The sequence below is a fragment of the Helianthus annuus genome, chromosome 13 (genome assembly GCF_002127325.2).
Source record: "Helianthus annuus cultivar XRQ/B chromosome 13, HanXRQr2.0-SUNRISE, whole genome shotgun sequence".
NCBI classification, from domain to species: Eukaryota; Viridiplantae; Streptophyta; class Magnoliopsida; order Asterales; family Asteraceae; genus Helianthus; species Helianthus annuus.
Window position 1 is genome coordinate 155,247,186 of NC_035445.2, and position 15,986 is coordinate 155,263,171.

Sequence of the window (15,986 nt, forward strand, 5' to 3'; positions counted from 1 at the left end):
CCTAATTTCGCTTTCCAAAACACAATTAAACACGAAGAAAAACAGAGTCGGGGCCTCTAATTCCTGTAAAACCTAAAACTGAAATTCAATTGTCGAATAATCCTAATTTCACTTTCAGAAACACAACACATAAAAACAGATTCAATTGTTGAATAATCCTAATTTCCGTAGAACCTATGATTAAAATTTGATCAATGAAACATACAGAGTCAGGAGCTTTAATTTCTGTAAAACCTAAAACTAGAACTCAATCAGTATCATGAATCTGAACCGTTAACAATGATATAACCTTATAGACGAAACCTAACCTTAAAGGAATGAAGATCGGTGTCTCCAGAATCAGATCGGTGAAAGGATTTCTTCGAGCGGCAGATCTCCTCAAAATCAGATTGGTGAGAGGATTTCTTTAATCACGTATTCAGAATCAGTCGTCGAAGTTAACACATGGTTTCAAACTGGAATCAGTCTTCGGATTGATAACATTGAGTCGGATTATTAAAGGAAATGAAGAGTATACCAGATGTACGGTATCAGATCGATGAATGACGAGGATGATTGCCGGAGTCGCAGATGTATCGTGAGTCGCAGATGAGGATGATGAAAGATTGATTAACAGATCTGTAGATCTGTTTTGACTCCGTGTTGATGCTTCTAAACTTATGGCTACAGTCAGTTTTAACCCAGAACTTATGCCTATTTGCAGTTTTTACCCTAAACACTGATGAATAATTTTTTGCTTTTTCTATTTTTTTATATCTGCGACCGCTTTAAACGGTCGCAACTTTTGTTTTTTATATATTTCTCGTATTTGTGACCGTTTTATACGGTCGCAACTTTTGTTTTTTTGTTTTTTTATTTGCGATTGCTTTAAACAGTCGTAACTTTTGCTATTTTTTATTTTTCTCGGATTTGCGACTGTTTTCCGACCACAAAAATACGGTCACAAAATTTGCGACCGTTTTGCGATCGAATCTGGATTGGTCTTTAATTTTGCGATTGTTTTGGTTTTAGTCACAAATCGGTCGCTAATTTTGCGACCGTCTTATGTTAGTCGCAAAATTAAGTCGCAATTGCCTTGTTTTCTAGTAGTGTTAGTTGGATTATAAGCCCCACAACACCTTTCAGATTGAGTGTGCCTATTGGCACACTAAAGTGCCTATTGGCACACCAAACCCTAGCAAAAGTTAGGGTTTATCTACGCTGCGTATTGGTCAATACGCAGCCTATAAGGTTAACCCTAGACGCTGCGTATTGACCAATACGCAGCGTAGATAAACCATGGATCTCAGTGCCTGATTACCAATCATTGCACAGAAAACAAGGTCCCTATACGCTGCGTATTGACCAATACGCAGCGTATACAAAACTGATGCACATTTGGAGTCATTTTGGTAGGTTTGAAGTGTCAAATTTTTGCCAGGTTTCTATACGCTGCGTATTGACCAATACGCAGCGTATATAAACTTGGTAAAATTTGACACTTCATACCTGGAAACATTTTGTGTCAATTTCAGAAACATAAGGGACCATTATTGTAAATCCTGGAAACATCAGGGACCATTTATCTAAATTATCAAACATCAGGGACCATTTTTGTAATTTTATGAAACTTCAGGGACCATTTTTGTAATTTTATGAAACTTCAGGGACCATTTTTATAAAAAATGAAACACCAGGGACCAAAGTGTAAATATATATAAAATCAGAATAAAAGGGGGTCTTCTTTAAAGAACCGGCCCTTAGCATGAATCGAACTCGTGACCTTTCATTTAGAACCGTAACGCCTTAACCAGTTTATCCTCCGTTCCGGAGCTGTTAGAACATGGAACTTAATTCTTATATGCAGTGACTACTAATACGCTGCGTATTGACCTATACGCAGCGTATACTGACCGTTTGTATACGCTGCGTATTGGTCAATACGCAGCGTATAAAGCCTTCTGAACTTTAAATTCACACAGAACCTGTTATGTTCCAGAGACACTCGTTAGAACATGGAACTTAATTCTTATATTTTTTTTATTATTTAGTCGACGTCGTCCGTAAGGCGCGTACGGGCCTAACGAGCGTCGAAACTAAGCCCGTCGTTAAACGGACTTAGTTTCGACGCTCGTTAGGCCCGTACGCGCCTTACGGACGACGTCGACTAAATAATATTTTTTTTATTATTTAGTCGACGTCGTCCGTAAGGCGCGTACGGGCCTAACGAGCGTCGAAACTAAGTCCGTCGTTGCCCGTTAGGCCCGTACGCGCCTTACGGATGATAAATTTACAAAAATGGTCCCTGAGGTTTGATGAATTTACAAAAATGGTCCCTGGTGTTTCCAGGATTTAATAAAATGGTCCCTTGTGTTTCAGAAATTGACCAGGGACCATTTTTGTAAATCCTGGAAACACCAGGGACCATTTTTGTAAATTCATCAAACCTCAGGGACTAATTTTGTAAACACATCAAACCTCAGGGACCATTTTTGTAAATTTATCATCCGTAAGGCGCGTACGGGCCTAACGGGCAACGACGGACTTAGTTTCGACGCTCGTTAGGCCCGTACGCGCCTTACGGACGACGTCGACTAAATAATATTTTTTTTATTATTTAGTCGACGTCGTCCGTAAGTCGCGTACGGGCCTAACGAGCGTCGAAACTAAGCCCATCGTTAAAATTTTAACGACGGGCTTAGTTTCGACGCCCGTTAGGCCCGTACGCGCCTTACGGACGACGTCGACTAAATAATATTTTTTTTTATTATTTAGTCGACGTCCTCCGTAAGGCGCGTACGGGCCTAACGAGCGTCGAAACTAAGCCCGTCGTTAAACGGCCTTAGTTTCGACGCTCGTTAGGCCCGTACGCGCCTTACGGACGACGTCGACTAAATAATAAAAAAAATATTATTTAGTCGACGTCGTCCGTAAGGCGCGTACGGGCCTAACGAGCGTCGAAACTAAGTCCGTCTTATATGTAGTAACTGCGTACAGGCCGAGTGTCTCTGGAATATAACAGGTTCTGTGTGAATTTAAAGTTCAGAAGGCTTTATACGCTGCGTATTGACCAATACGCAGCATATACAAAACTGATGCACATTTGGGGTCATTTTGGTAGGTTGGAAGTGTCAAATTTTTGCCAGGTTTCTATACGCTGCGTATTGGCCAATACGCAACGTATATAAACTTAGTAAAATTTGACACTTCATACCTGAAAACATTTTGTGTCAATTTCTGAAACATAAGGGACCATTATTGTAAATCCTGGAAACATCAGGGACCATTTATCTAAATTATCAAACATTAGGGACCATTTTTGTAATTTCATGAAACTTCAGGGACCATTTTTATAAAAAATGAAACACCAGGGACCAAAGTGTAAATATATATAAAATCAATATAAAAAGGGGGTCTTCTTTAAAGAACCGGCCCTTAGCATGTATCGAACTCGTGACCTATCATTTAGAACCGTAACGCCTTAACCAGTTTATCCTCCGTTCCGGAGCTGTTAGAACATGGAACTTAATTCTTATATGTAGTAACTGCTAATACGCTGCGTATTGACCTATACGCACCGTATACTGACACTTCGTATACGCTGCGTATTGGTCAATACGCAGCGTATAAAGCCTTCTGAACTTTAAATTCACACAGAACCTGTTATATTCCAGAGACACTCGTTAAGCCTGTACGCAGTTACTACATATAAGACAGACTTAGTTTCGACGCTCGTTAGGCCCGTACACGCCTTACGGACGACGTCGACTAAATAATATTTTTTTTATTATTTAGTCGACGTCGTCCGTAAGGCGCGTACGGGCCTAACGGGTTTTAACGACGGACTTAGTTTCGACGCCCGTTAGGCCCGTACGCGCCTTACATACGACGTCGACTAAATAATATTTTTTTTCTTATTTAGTCGACGTCGTCCGTAAGGCGCGTACGGGCCTAACGGGCGTCGAAACTAAGCCCGTCGTTAAAATTTTAACGACGGGCTTAGTTTCGACGCTCGTTAGGCCCGTACGCGCCTTACGGACGACGTCGACTAAATAATATTTTTTTTATTATTTAGTCGACGTCATCCGTAAGGCGCGTACGGGCCTAAAGGGCAACGACGGACTTAGTTTCGACGCTCGTTAGGCCCGTACGCGCCTTACGGACGACGTCGACTAAATAATATTTTTTTTATTATTTAGTCGACGTCGTCCGTAAGTCGCGTACGGGCCTAACGAGCGTCGAAACTAAGCCCGTCGTTAAAATTTTAACGACGGGCTTAGTTTCGACGCTCGTTAGGCCCGTACGCGCCTTACGGACGACGTCGACTAAATAATATTTTTTTTATTATTTAGTCGACGTCATCCGTAAGGCGCGTACGGGCCTAACGGGCAACGACGGACTTAGTTTCGACGCTCGTTAGGCCCGTACGCGCCTTACGGACGACGTCGACTAAATAATATTTTTTTTATTATTTAGTCGACGTCATCCGTAAGGCGCGTACGGGCCTAACGGGTAACGACGGACTTAGTTTCGACGCTCGTTAGGCCCGTACGCGCCTTACGGACGACGTCGACTAAATAATATTTTTTTTATTATTTAGTCGACGTCGTCCGTAAGGCGCGTACGGGCCTAACGGGCAACGACGGACCTACTTTCGACGCTCGTTAGGCCCGTACGCGCCTTACGGACGACGTCGACTAAATAATATTTTTTTTATTATTTAGTCGACGTCGTCCGTAAGGCGCGTACGGGCCTAACGAGCGTCGAAACTAAGTCCGTAACGACAAAACACTTTAAATAACCTGCCAGAATTTTTTATAACCTGCCTGAATTTCAAAATATAACATTTCAAAATATGTGAAACTGTTTACACCGAAGTTTGATATATACATAACAAAATACATTACAAAGTTTGTACATACATAACAAAATGATAAAATACTACTGCTGCTGCTCCTGATGCTGCTGCTGCTGCTCCTGATGCTGCTGCTGCTGCTCCTGATGCTGCTGCTGCTGCCGCTGATGCTGATCCCAGTCCGCATCCGCAATGAAGGGTAGTGGAGGTAACCCGTCATGCTGTCGCTGCTGCTGCAGCGCCGCAGCCACCCACTCTAACAAATAATTGTTTCTCTCAACGTTTCGAAGCAGCCGCTCATGTGACGGGTCAGGACCGGGCATAACATGGCGTGGGAACTGGGGCGCCCCGGGTGGTCCACGCGGCTGTGGTGGCCGCGGAAGAACGGCGGCCGGTTCATGCGGCTCCGGCGGCTCCGGATCCCGCGGGGGATAAATCAGAGGGAACTCTTCTGGCAGTTCCTTAAGCTGGTATTGCGTGCCGTCCAGATTCTTTAACCGCTTCCCGCATGGAAAGTCTTTGGTAATATGCATCCCGTTTATTGTGTTCATCCCCATCCGCTTTGGCTGTGCCGCCGGGCCTACACGGCCGCGGTCGTTCTCCGGATGACAGCCCAACGAATGGGCTATCTTGGTCACGTAAGCGCCGCCGAATAGCATTCCGCGCTCCTGTCGATGATGCGCGGAGGCGAAATACTGCGCCAACCCGTAGGCGAGAGCGCACGGCCTCTTGTATAAGAGGCAATACAAAAAGAATAAGTCACCACTCGTACACCACTCCCGGCTTTTGTTTCGAGCAGTGATCGAAGTGGAAATCATCTTGTGCAAATACCTGCATAAATGGAAACCAGTCAGTAAATAATAATCAGACGACATCGATTAAATGGAAACCGTAAGTCGCGTAGGTCCCTAACGGGCATTTAAACGGCTGCAAACGCAGCCGCAAACGGCAGCGATTTCGCTGCCGTTTGCGGCTGCGTTTGCAGTCGTAAACGAGCGTTTAAACGGCTGCAAACGCAGCCGCACACGGCTGCGTTTTGGCTGCCGTCTGCGGCGGCATTTGCAGCCGTAACCGGGCGTTTAAAGGGCTGCAAACGCAGCCCCAAACGGCTGCGAAATCGCTGCCCTTTGGGGCTGTGTTTGCAGCCGTTTAAACGCCGGTTTACGGCTGCAAACGCAGCCCCAAACGGCTGCCGGTTTAGACGTCGTACAAACGCCGGTTACGGTTCGACTTCGACTAAAAAATTAAAAAAAAAATATGTTTAAAAAAAATCCTGTTTAAAAAGAAATTTGGTTTAAACGGTCCTTGGAGTTTCAAAAATTGACACAAATGGTCCCTTTTTTGATATATTTACACTTTGGTCCCTGAAGTTTCAATTTTTTACAAAAATGGTCCCCGATGTTTCAAAAATTGACACAAGTGGTCCCTAACGAGCGTCGAAACTAAGTTCGTCGTTAAAATATAAAACGACGAACTTAGTTTCGACGCTCGTTAGAGACCTACGGGCCTTATGGTTCGACTTCGACTAAATAATAAAAAAATATATATTTTAACGACGAACTTAGTTTCGACGCTCGAACGGACCTACGCGCTTTACGAGCGTCAAAACTAAGATCGTCGTTAAATTATACTTTTTTTATTATTTAGTCGAAGTCGATCCGTAAGGCGCGTAGGTCCGTAACGAGCGTCGAAACTAAGTTCGTCGTTAAAATATAAAACGACGAACTTAGTTTCGACGTTCGTTAGGGACCTACGCGCCTTACGGTTCGACTTCGACTAAATAATAAAAAAAATATATATATTTTAACGACGAACTTAGTTTCGACGCTCGTTAGGACCGTACGCGCCTTACGAGCGTCAAAACTATGATCGTCGTCGTTAAATTATATTTTTTTATTATTTAGTCGAAGTCGAACCGTAAGTCGCGTAGGTCCCTAACGGGCGTTTAAACGGCTGCAAACGCAGCCGCAAACGGCAGATATTTCGCTGCCGTTTGTGGCTGCGTTTGCAGTCGTAAACGGGCGTTTAAACGGCTGCGTTTTCGCTGCCGTCTGCGGCGGCATTTGCAGCCGTAACCGGGCGTTTAAACGGCTGCAAACGCAGCCCCAAACGGCTGCGAATTCGCTGCCCTTTGGGGCTGTGTTTGCAGCCGTTTAAACGCCGGTTTACGGCTGCAAACCCAGCCCCAAACGGCTGCCGGTTTAGACGTCGTTCAATTTTTTACAAAAACGGCTGACGGTTTGATATATTTACACTTTGTTCCCTAAAGTTTCTATTTTTTACAAAAATGGTCCCTGATGTTTCAAAAATTGACAAAAATCAACTAAATAATTAAAAAAAGAAATTTTCTTTTAAAAAAATCTGTTTAAAAAAACTGTTTAATAACTAACGTACCTGAAGAGCGGATCCTCAATCAGCGTACTCCTCCCCTTGGATTGGTGGTGGTCCCAATGACGGATGTCCGCGATCAGATCCCAAAACCCTAATAGCGTGGGTTTATCAATCATTACGAGCCTCTGTTTACACGAATGTTTATTAAACGTTAAATTAATATTAAATCTTAAATGTTATATATTAAAAATAATAATAATAACAATACAAAATTTGTGTTAAACGTACCTTCGTATAAAGATCCGTAGCAATCTCAGCCTCCGTATACAAACCGCTATGCACCGCAAACTGTGCAAGTGACATTTCGCGCGCCTGGCCAGCCATGCGAAAAGAAACCTCGGGCGGGGGAGGGGGCTGCGCGGGGTCCACAACCTCATTTGGCCGACGAGGATGAAACTCGAACGACGACAGAAACTCGACTAGTATCTCCCTGTAGGTCGGCGTAAACGATAGCTCAAACAGACGATCCCACGGTGAATCAACGGGAACAAACCCCCGCACCCAATCTTCAACCTCAAGCTTCCGGAGGGTTTTCCACGAAACCGCAAAGTGTTCACCAATATGCATCTTCCGAAGCTTCTCGCAACGGAGCGCAGCCTCGGACTCCAGAGGAAACTCCAAATACGGGTGATTCTCTAGAGGATCTGGCGGTGGACGCGCCCGCCGTTTCCGCTGCGGCTGCTCCGGAATATCTACTTCGAAATCCATTTCCTCCATTTTTCTGTTTTTTTAAAAAAAAAACAATTTAAGTTTAAGTTTAAAAAAATATATATTTTCTGTTTAAAAATATATATTTTCTGTTTACAAAGTGAAAGCATAAAGACAAGTGAAAGCATAAAAATATATATTTTCTGTTTAAAAATATATATTTTTCTGTTTTTAAAAAAAAAAAACAATTTAAGTTTATGTTTAAAAAATGGTCCTTGAGGTTTGATGTGTTTACAAAATTGGTCCCTGAGGTTTGATGAATTTACAAAAATGGTCCCTGGTGTTTCCAGGATTTAATAAAATGGTCCCTTGTGTTTCAGAAATTGACCAGGGACCATTTTATTAAATCCTGGAAACACCAGGGACCATTTTTGTAAACTTATCAAACCTCAGGGACCAATTTTGTAAACACATCAAACCTCAGGGACCATTTTTGTAAATTTATCATCCGTAAGGCGCGTACGGGCCTAACGGGCAACGACGGACTTAGTTTCGACGCTCGTTAGGCCCGTACGCGCCTTACGGACGACGTCGACTAAATAATATTTTTTTTATTATTTAGTCGACGTCGTCCGTAAGGCGCGTACGGGCCTAACGAGCGTCGAAACTAAGTCCGTCGTTGCCCGTTAGGCCCGTACGCGCCTTACGGACGACGTCGACTAAATAATATTTTTTTTATTATTTAGTCGACGTCATCCTTAAGGCGCGTACGGGCCTAACGGGCAACGACGGGCTTAGTTTCGACGCTCGTTAGGCCCGTACGCGCCTTACGGACGACGTCGACTAAATAATAAAAAAAAAACAATTTAAGTTTATGTTTAAAAAAATGGTCCCTGAGGTTTGATGTGTTTACAAAATTGGTCCCTAAGGTTTGATGAATTTACAAAAATGGTCCCTGGTGTTTCCAGGATTTAATAAAATGGTCCCTTGTGTTTCAGAAATTGACCAGGGACCATTTTTGTAAATCCTGGAAACACCAGGGACCATTTTTGTAAACTTATCAAACCTCAGGGACCAATTTTGTAAACACATCAAACCTCGTTGCCCGTTAGGCCCGTACGCGCCTTACGGACGACGTCGACTAAATAATAAAAAAATATTATTTAGTCGACGTCGTCCGTAAGGCGCGTACGGGCCTAACGAGCGTCGAAACTAAGTCCGTCGTTGCCCGTTAGGCCCATACGCGCCTTACGGATGATAAATTTACAAAAATGGTCCCTGAGGTTTGATGTGTTTACAAAATTGGTCCCTGAGGTTTGATAAGTTTACAAAAAATGGTCCCTGAGGTTTGATAAATTTACAAAAATGGTCACTGTAAACCCTAATCAAACAAATCAAACAAATACCCCTAATTCACTGTAAACCCTAAGCAAACAAATCAAACAAACACCCCTAATTCACTGTAAACCCTAATTTACCTATGATACAGCCCTAATTTACGGATAAAATACCAAAAAAATCAAAATTACTTAAATAGGTTTAGTATATACCTCGTTTATACTTCGAATTCGCGTGTATACGGTCGGAAATACGTAGTCGCCTTCGTAGGGGTTCGTAGAGGTTTTGTATGTAATTTGGGGAAGAACATACGCTGCGTAGGGGTTTTCCTGATTTATATCAGAACCTATACGCATCGTAGAGATCAATACGCATCGTATGCCCAAGTCTGAAATTACGGTTTCGCCCTTCTATCAGTGCTATACGGGGCTTAGTATAAGGGCAAAAAGGTCATTGTCCACCTCTATATACGCTTCGTATTGATCTCTACGATACGTATATAAGAGGTCATCACAATGACCTTTATACCCTTCTGTTTAGCCTATACGAAGCATCTGTAGAAGGGCATAAAGGTCATCATGATGAAAATTATATACGCATCGTAGAGACCCATACGAAGCGTATATAAAGGTCCGAAAATGACCTTTTTGCCCTTATATTTAGCCTCGTATAGCCCTAAAAGAAGGGCAAAATCGTAATTTAACATATTTATATTTTCAAACTTCAATTTGGGGGGAAAATTGTCCGCCTTTAACCTACGATGCGTATTGATCAATACGCTGCCTTGTTTAGCCTCATTTTACCTTTTTACCCTTGTTCTGAGGCTAAAGGAAGCCAAAAGAGGGGCTTTATTGTCATTTGGATAACATACGATGCGTAGGGATCCCTACGCACCTTAGAAGACCTTTTTTTTTTTTTTTCTTGGTTTGTATTTAGAGAAACTAAAAATAATCCAAAAATTATGTTTATAAAAATTTGAATTATAAATTATAAATTATAAATTATAAATTATAAATTATAAATTATAAATTATAAATTATAAATTATAAATTATAAATTATAAATTATAAATTATAAATTATAAATTATAAATTATAAATTATAAATTATAAATTATAAATTATAAATTATAAATGAATTAAAAATGATATTATTTGAATTATAAAAATTAAAAATGATAAAAACTTTATAAATTAAAAAATTTCTACAATTTACAAAAATACAAGTTTCCGCTTAATCTTCGATAACATTTAAACTCGGTTCTCTGTCTTTGTCTCGGTCTGATTTAGGATGCATTAACTCGTAGTAGTGCTCTAACCGCGGTGTATACATTTCTTCCCACCGTTTCGCAGCTATTGATCGATGTGCCGACCACATCGGGTTCACTAAAGGCATGGGGTAGTCTCCTTCCAACTTAGCATGTATGAAGTGTCCCCCGTGAACATGTATAAGCGTTATCGCTTGAGGTCGTGGATCTAGTGGGGCATCCGTTAATGGGAAGATGGTAGAGCTCCATTCAATGCTTAGCACGTGGAGGACAATATTATACCTTTGCGCTATGAGAAGCCCTACCTGGGGCATTTCCATCCAGTGACTTTGATCGCACCCTTTCACTGAATGCCATTCGATGCTCTTACGTATTCGTTTAAAGTCTCCTTCGTTATATGTTTCGAATACATGCTTCCAACGCGGTTTGTTATGGTCAATCTCCAGTAGTAAATCTCTTCGAATATTGGGCCATGCGTGTTCCGTAAAACCTAACCCGACAGCCACAGACCTGTACCCACAATGACCGTCTGGGGTCACATCTTGTATACGCGATATGTAAGAGCGAAACTCTGATGGAATTTGATTCTTAAACCTCTTAATGCATAACAAGTGCTCGTCCCCCTTTATTAATGGAAAAACCTTATCATCCCTCGTCTCCTTCTTTTTAGAACTTGTTGAACTGTTTGGTTGCATTTTAGGTTTTTCAGACTTCACAAACGAACCAGTTCCACGAGAGCCCTCTGACGGTACGTATGAGCTGTGTCGGGGTAAATCGTACCTATGCTTGGGGGAAGCGGTAATTACGTTGCTGTCCTCGCCACAGGAGCTGTATCTCGCAGCTTGGTCTAACCTCGCAGCTTCATCTAGCCTTTCTTGTACTTTCTTTGATGTAGGCCGACCGCGAGTGTTTTGCTGGACGATCGGTGGTTTCTTGGTTGACGATTTCGGGGTGAAAACCGCTTTTATCTTTGAAAGCATACTCTTTTGCTGAACGGGGGACTGCGCCTCTAAATGTTGCCGCACATTATTGAGCTCTGCTACAATATCGACCTCCTCGTCTACCAGTTTACAAGGGAGCAAGTCAAGCTTACGCCAGAATACATCTATCTCGTCGAGTTGTATTATACGCCCTGCACAGTTAAGTTAATACGGTGTGAGAAACAGCTAAATCGTACAAAATAACAAAAGGTTTGTGGTTTTAATATTTTTTACCTGTACGTGTGTAGTTTTCCAGCCTACAAGCACACGGCAAGCCTTTGCTAAGCCACATATGGCAACCACATGATGCGTTAAGTTTCCGCAACACATCCATCTTCCTCAGTAGCTCTTTTTCCAGCAAATCAAGTGCTTCATGGGAAACCTTTCCACGTAGGTTGTCCAACATTCGGTGTCTGTGGTGGTTCATCGTTTTTTCGATGCTCTCAGTGAAACTTTTTTGTATTTCATCGTACTGAGTTTCAACTATATCAATGATGCATCTTGCTATTCGCTCCAATGAACTCCCGCGCGTAATGTATCTTTTTAAATTTGCGTGCTGGCTCTCAACTCTGTTGGTGGTGCGCTGACCAAAGTTGCGACACTTATCGGTCCACGCATAAACGAACATTTCTTTATAGTCTTTGAGCCAGTTTTCGTAGACGTAATCATAGACACCTGTAAAAATAAAATAATGAAATGTAAAAGCGTGTGTGAAATATAATAGATTGGGTGTGCTGCGTATTGAAGGAACACTTACTTTCTCGGTTGGCAACCACGAGTCGGTTATACATTTTCTCCAAGTTGTACTTGTACATGGCCTCTGATGAAGATTCGCACAATGTCCGCCAGTACGACATAAATTTCCCCCAATCTTCTTTATCGAACCCTGACTTGCACTTTCTAGCTATATTTTGTTGGATGTGAAAGTGGCATAGAAGCCTTTTTGCGTTCGGGAATACTTTAGAACACGCGTTTATTAGGGCAAGCTCCCTATCCGTGACTATCACACGCGGCATCATACATTCATGCAATATTGACTTGATCCGCTCAAGCACCCACACGTAGTTACCCCTTCGTTCTTTACAAATAACGGCATGTGCGATACAAAAAGACTTCCCAGTCGACGTCATACCCACAACCTGGACAAATGGCATGTTGTAGAGGTTTGTTTTGTAGGTCGCGTCGATCAACATCACGTGCGGGAATGCACGCCACATAGTGATTGAATAAGGATGAACAAAGAAAATCTCTGTTACGACATCTGTTTTGGGATCTTGTCGGGTGTCGTAAATGAATCGGCGGTCATGCAGCAGGCTTTCCAGTGCCTGAATAGGATTCTTTCCGTCCATTATTGTCGCTCTAATTTTTTGTACCGCATTTTGCACGTCTTTCTGAACGTGCAGGCTGTCGGGGAACTGCTTTCTTAGGGTTTGAAATATGATACGTGGCTCCATGTTTTGAGCAGTTAGCTGCTCCACTAGCTTGTATTCGGCTTTAGTAAATCTTCGCACAAAAGCGTGGCCCAACAGACTCGTCGTAGGTTCGTGGTTATGGTTCGCACAGTCCACTTTTAACTCCCACGTGTCGTTCATCACGTCCCGGATGGCGAGTAATGAAAATGGGCAGCCGATTTTTTTGCTACCAGCTTTCCTAACTGTTGCTTTACTACGGTGTTCACCACTACGGTCGCACACAAGCCATACCATCCCAGTAGTACCGCCAATATTTTTTGATCGGCGGGTAACAATTACGTAACCATTATCCTTTCCCGTTTCTTGTACCCAATTCTTCAAATCAGTTAGAGACATGAAACGCTAAAAAAAGTTACGTTAATAATAATATAATCGAAACTTCAGGGACCATTTGTGTCAAAAAGACATTAATAATAATAATAACAATAATAATAATAATAATAATAATAATAATAATAATAATAATAATAATAATAATAATAATAATATAATCGAAACTCATACTTCAGGTACTAATATGGTTATTATTGAAACTATTTTAACAGAATGATTTAACAAGGTTAACTTTCATATAAAGATTTCATCGAAAGTTCAGGGACCATTTTTGTCAATTTTCAAAAGTTCAGGGACCATTTTTGCAATTTTCGAAAGTTCAGGGACCATTTTTGTCAATTTTCGAAAGTTCAGGGACCATTTTTGTCAATTTTCGAAACTTCAGGGACCATTTTTGTCAATTTTCAAAACTTTAGGGACTGTTTTATCAATTTTTTGAAACTTCAGGGACTATTTTCGTAAAATTTGAAACTTCAGGGACTTTATATTGTTTTTGGCACTTAACTGGACTAACTAAGTTCTCTAACTCAGTTAGTGGTCCCTTGTATTAAATGCTAACCTAGTTAGGATATAACTATGATTTAACTAACTAAGTTAGGTTTAAACTAACCATTTTGTTAATTAGACTAACTAGATTATTATTATAAAAAGAATACAATTTTTAATAATAATAATAATTATAATTATAATATTTTTAACAACAACAACAATAATAATAATAATAATAATAACAATAATAATAATAATAATAATAATAATAATTACAATTATAATTATAATTAAAGTATTTAACAATAATAACAATAACAATAATTATTATAATTATATTATTTTTAACAATAATAATAATAATAATAATAATAATAATAATAATAATAACAATTATAATTATAATAATAATAACAATAATTATTTTAATGTGATACCTCATTTACTTGAAATGGATTGCCCGGGGTAGATGGTTCATAAAGTGATGTGTTACGGGACTCATAACCATATCCACCATGTTCTTCGTATCCACCGTATCCAACTTCATCCCTAGATCTATCGTATACACTGTAACCACCTTCACCCCCGTATCCACTGTAACCACCGTCACCCCCATATCTATCGTATCCACCGTAGCCCCCATATCCACTATAACCACCTTCACCCCCGTATCCACCATCACCACCGTATCCACTGTAACTTCCGTATCCACCTTCATCCCCGTATACCCCATAACCCGGATACGATTGCTGCGACGGGTAATATGGTTCATCAACAGGTGCATTCTCAACACCGTATCCACTTTGTTGCACGTACGGAGATTCATACCCGTATCCGTAATCTGGACACACTTGATGCGCCGGGTAATTTGGTTCATCAACAGGTGGAGTGGGAGTCTTGTTCAAGTCTGGCAACTGTGTTTCTTGATTAACAGGGACTCCAGACACAACCTCCTCCTCCTCATTGGCAGCATTTGATCCCCATGTGTCGTTAGAATAACGATTACCGAAATAATTATCCTTCCAAAATGATGACATTTTAACAAGGTTGAACCAAAAACTAACAATTTACTGAAGAAGAAGATGAAAAGGAAAGCAAAGTATATGTCGGGTGATGGGTAACAGATATGAATGGAGGGATAAATAGACTTTCATCTGGCATGTCAATACGCAGCGTATTGATCCCTACTCACCGTATTACTTTATTCACGTGCCCTGGACAACATCGTATCAGGTCAAATCAGTCTATCAATACGATGCGTATTGATCAATACGCACCCTATGTAAGACTGATTTGACATGGTACTAGGTTTGACTGTCTGGTCGTCCACCTACCACTTATATACGCTGCGTATTGACCAATACGCAGCGTATTCAGGTAACCCTATACGCTGCGTATTGACCAATACGTAGCGTATGCAAACCCTAATTGTGCAGATAGCCTGACTTGGTGTGCAGATAGTGAGAGCCTTCAGATTTATTAGTTGTGGAGTATAGGTTTCTTTTTTTTTTTTTTTTTTTTTTTGTGTGTGTGTATTACGTCAATATGTATATCAACTTAGTAGTTATGTACCATTAAAAACTACTAGTAAATTAAGTTGAAAATGAATGTTGATTAAGTTAATTTAGTCGAACTTACACACTAGATATCTACTTTGTTTTCTTTACAACTTTTAAAGAAGATATTTCATGTTTGTCTACTTTGTTTATCATGATGGGGCATTGCGGTTCTTACAGTGCTTCACAATGCATTTGACAACATCCGCGTCACTTGTACCACTTGGCTGACTGACAAAAGCCGACTGACAAAAGGTTGTTTAAATACCGGTAAATTGACAAAAGGTTGTTTAATACCGGTAAACTTTGATATTTTTCTATTCATAGCTCTGCACTTTGAGTTAAGGGAATGGGTGTTCAAAAACTCGTGGCTCACAGCTCGCTCGAAAAAAGCTCGAAGAAAGCTCGGCTCGAAATTGGCTCGGTTGTTAACGAGCCAGCTCGGCTTGGCTCGGTTTGTACACGAGCGTTGCTTGAGCTTGAGCTTGGTCTGGCACGGCTGGTGAGCTCGTGAACTGGCTCGAAAAGGTTTATATCCTTCATTTTTTTTTGTCCCACATCGCTTAGAAAACAAAAACGAAGGTAGTATTTCCCCTATAAAAGAAGGTAAAGACAATGTACAAAGTAAATTAACTATTTATACTTTATATTTAGCTATATAGTTAAATTAAATGGCAA

The 15,986-nt window shown here is 40.9% G+C and overlaps 2 protein-coding genes across 2 annotated transcripts; both read right to left on the minus strand.

Annotated features, from left to right (window-relative positions):
- Positions 1 to 7,387: 7,387 nt before the first annotated feature.
- On the minus strand, positions 7,388 to 9,536 carry LOC110902001. Its single transcript, XM_022148747.2, has 3 exons — positions 9,424 to 9,536; positions 7,454 to 7,946; positions 7,388 to 7,393 (listed from the first exon to the last, which is right to left on the minus strand). Exons 2-3 carry the CDS (start codon positions 7,940 to 7,942, stop codon positions 7,388 to 7,390), a joined length of 495 nt encoding a protein of 164 aa, XP_022004439.1. The 5' UTR covers positions 7,943 to 7,946; positions 9,424 to 9,536.
- Positions 9,537 to 10,379: 843 nt separating this feature from the next.
- On the minus strand, positions 10,380 to 14,983 carry LOC110902000. The gene is made up of 4 exons (XM_035981666.1): positions 14,190 to 14,983; positions 12,216 to 13,272; positions 11,693 to 12,133; positions 10,380 to 11,610 (listed from the first exon to the last, which is right to left on the minus strand). Exons 1-4 carry the CDS (start codon positions 14,787 to 14,789, stop codon positions 10,445 to 10,447), a joined length of 3,264 nt encoding a protein of 1,087 aa, XP_035837559.1. The 5' UTR covers positions 14,790 to 14,983; the 3' UTR covers positions 10,380 to 10,444.
- Between the last annotated feature and the right edge of the window lie 1,003 nt (positions 14,984 to 15,986).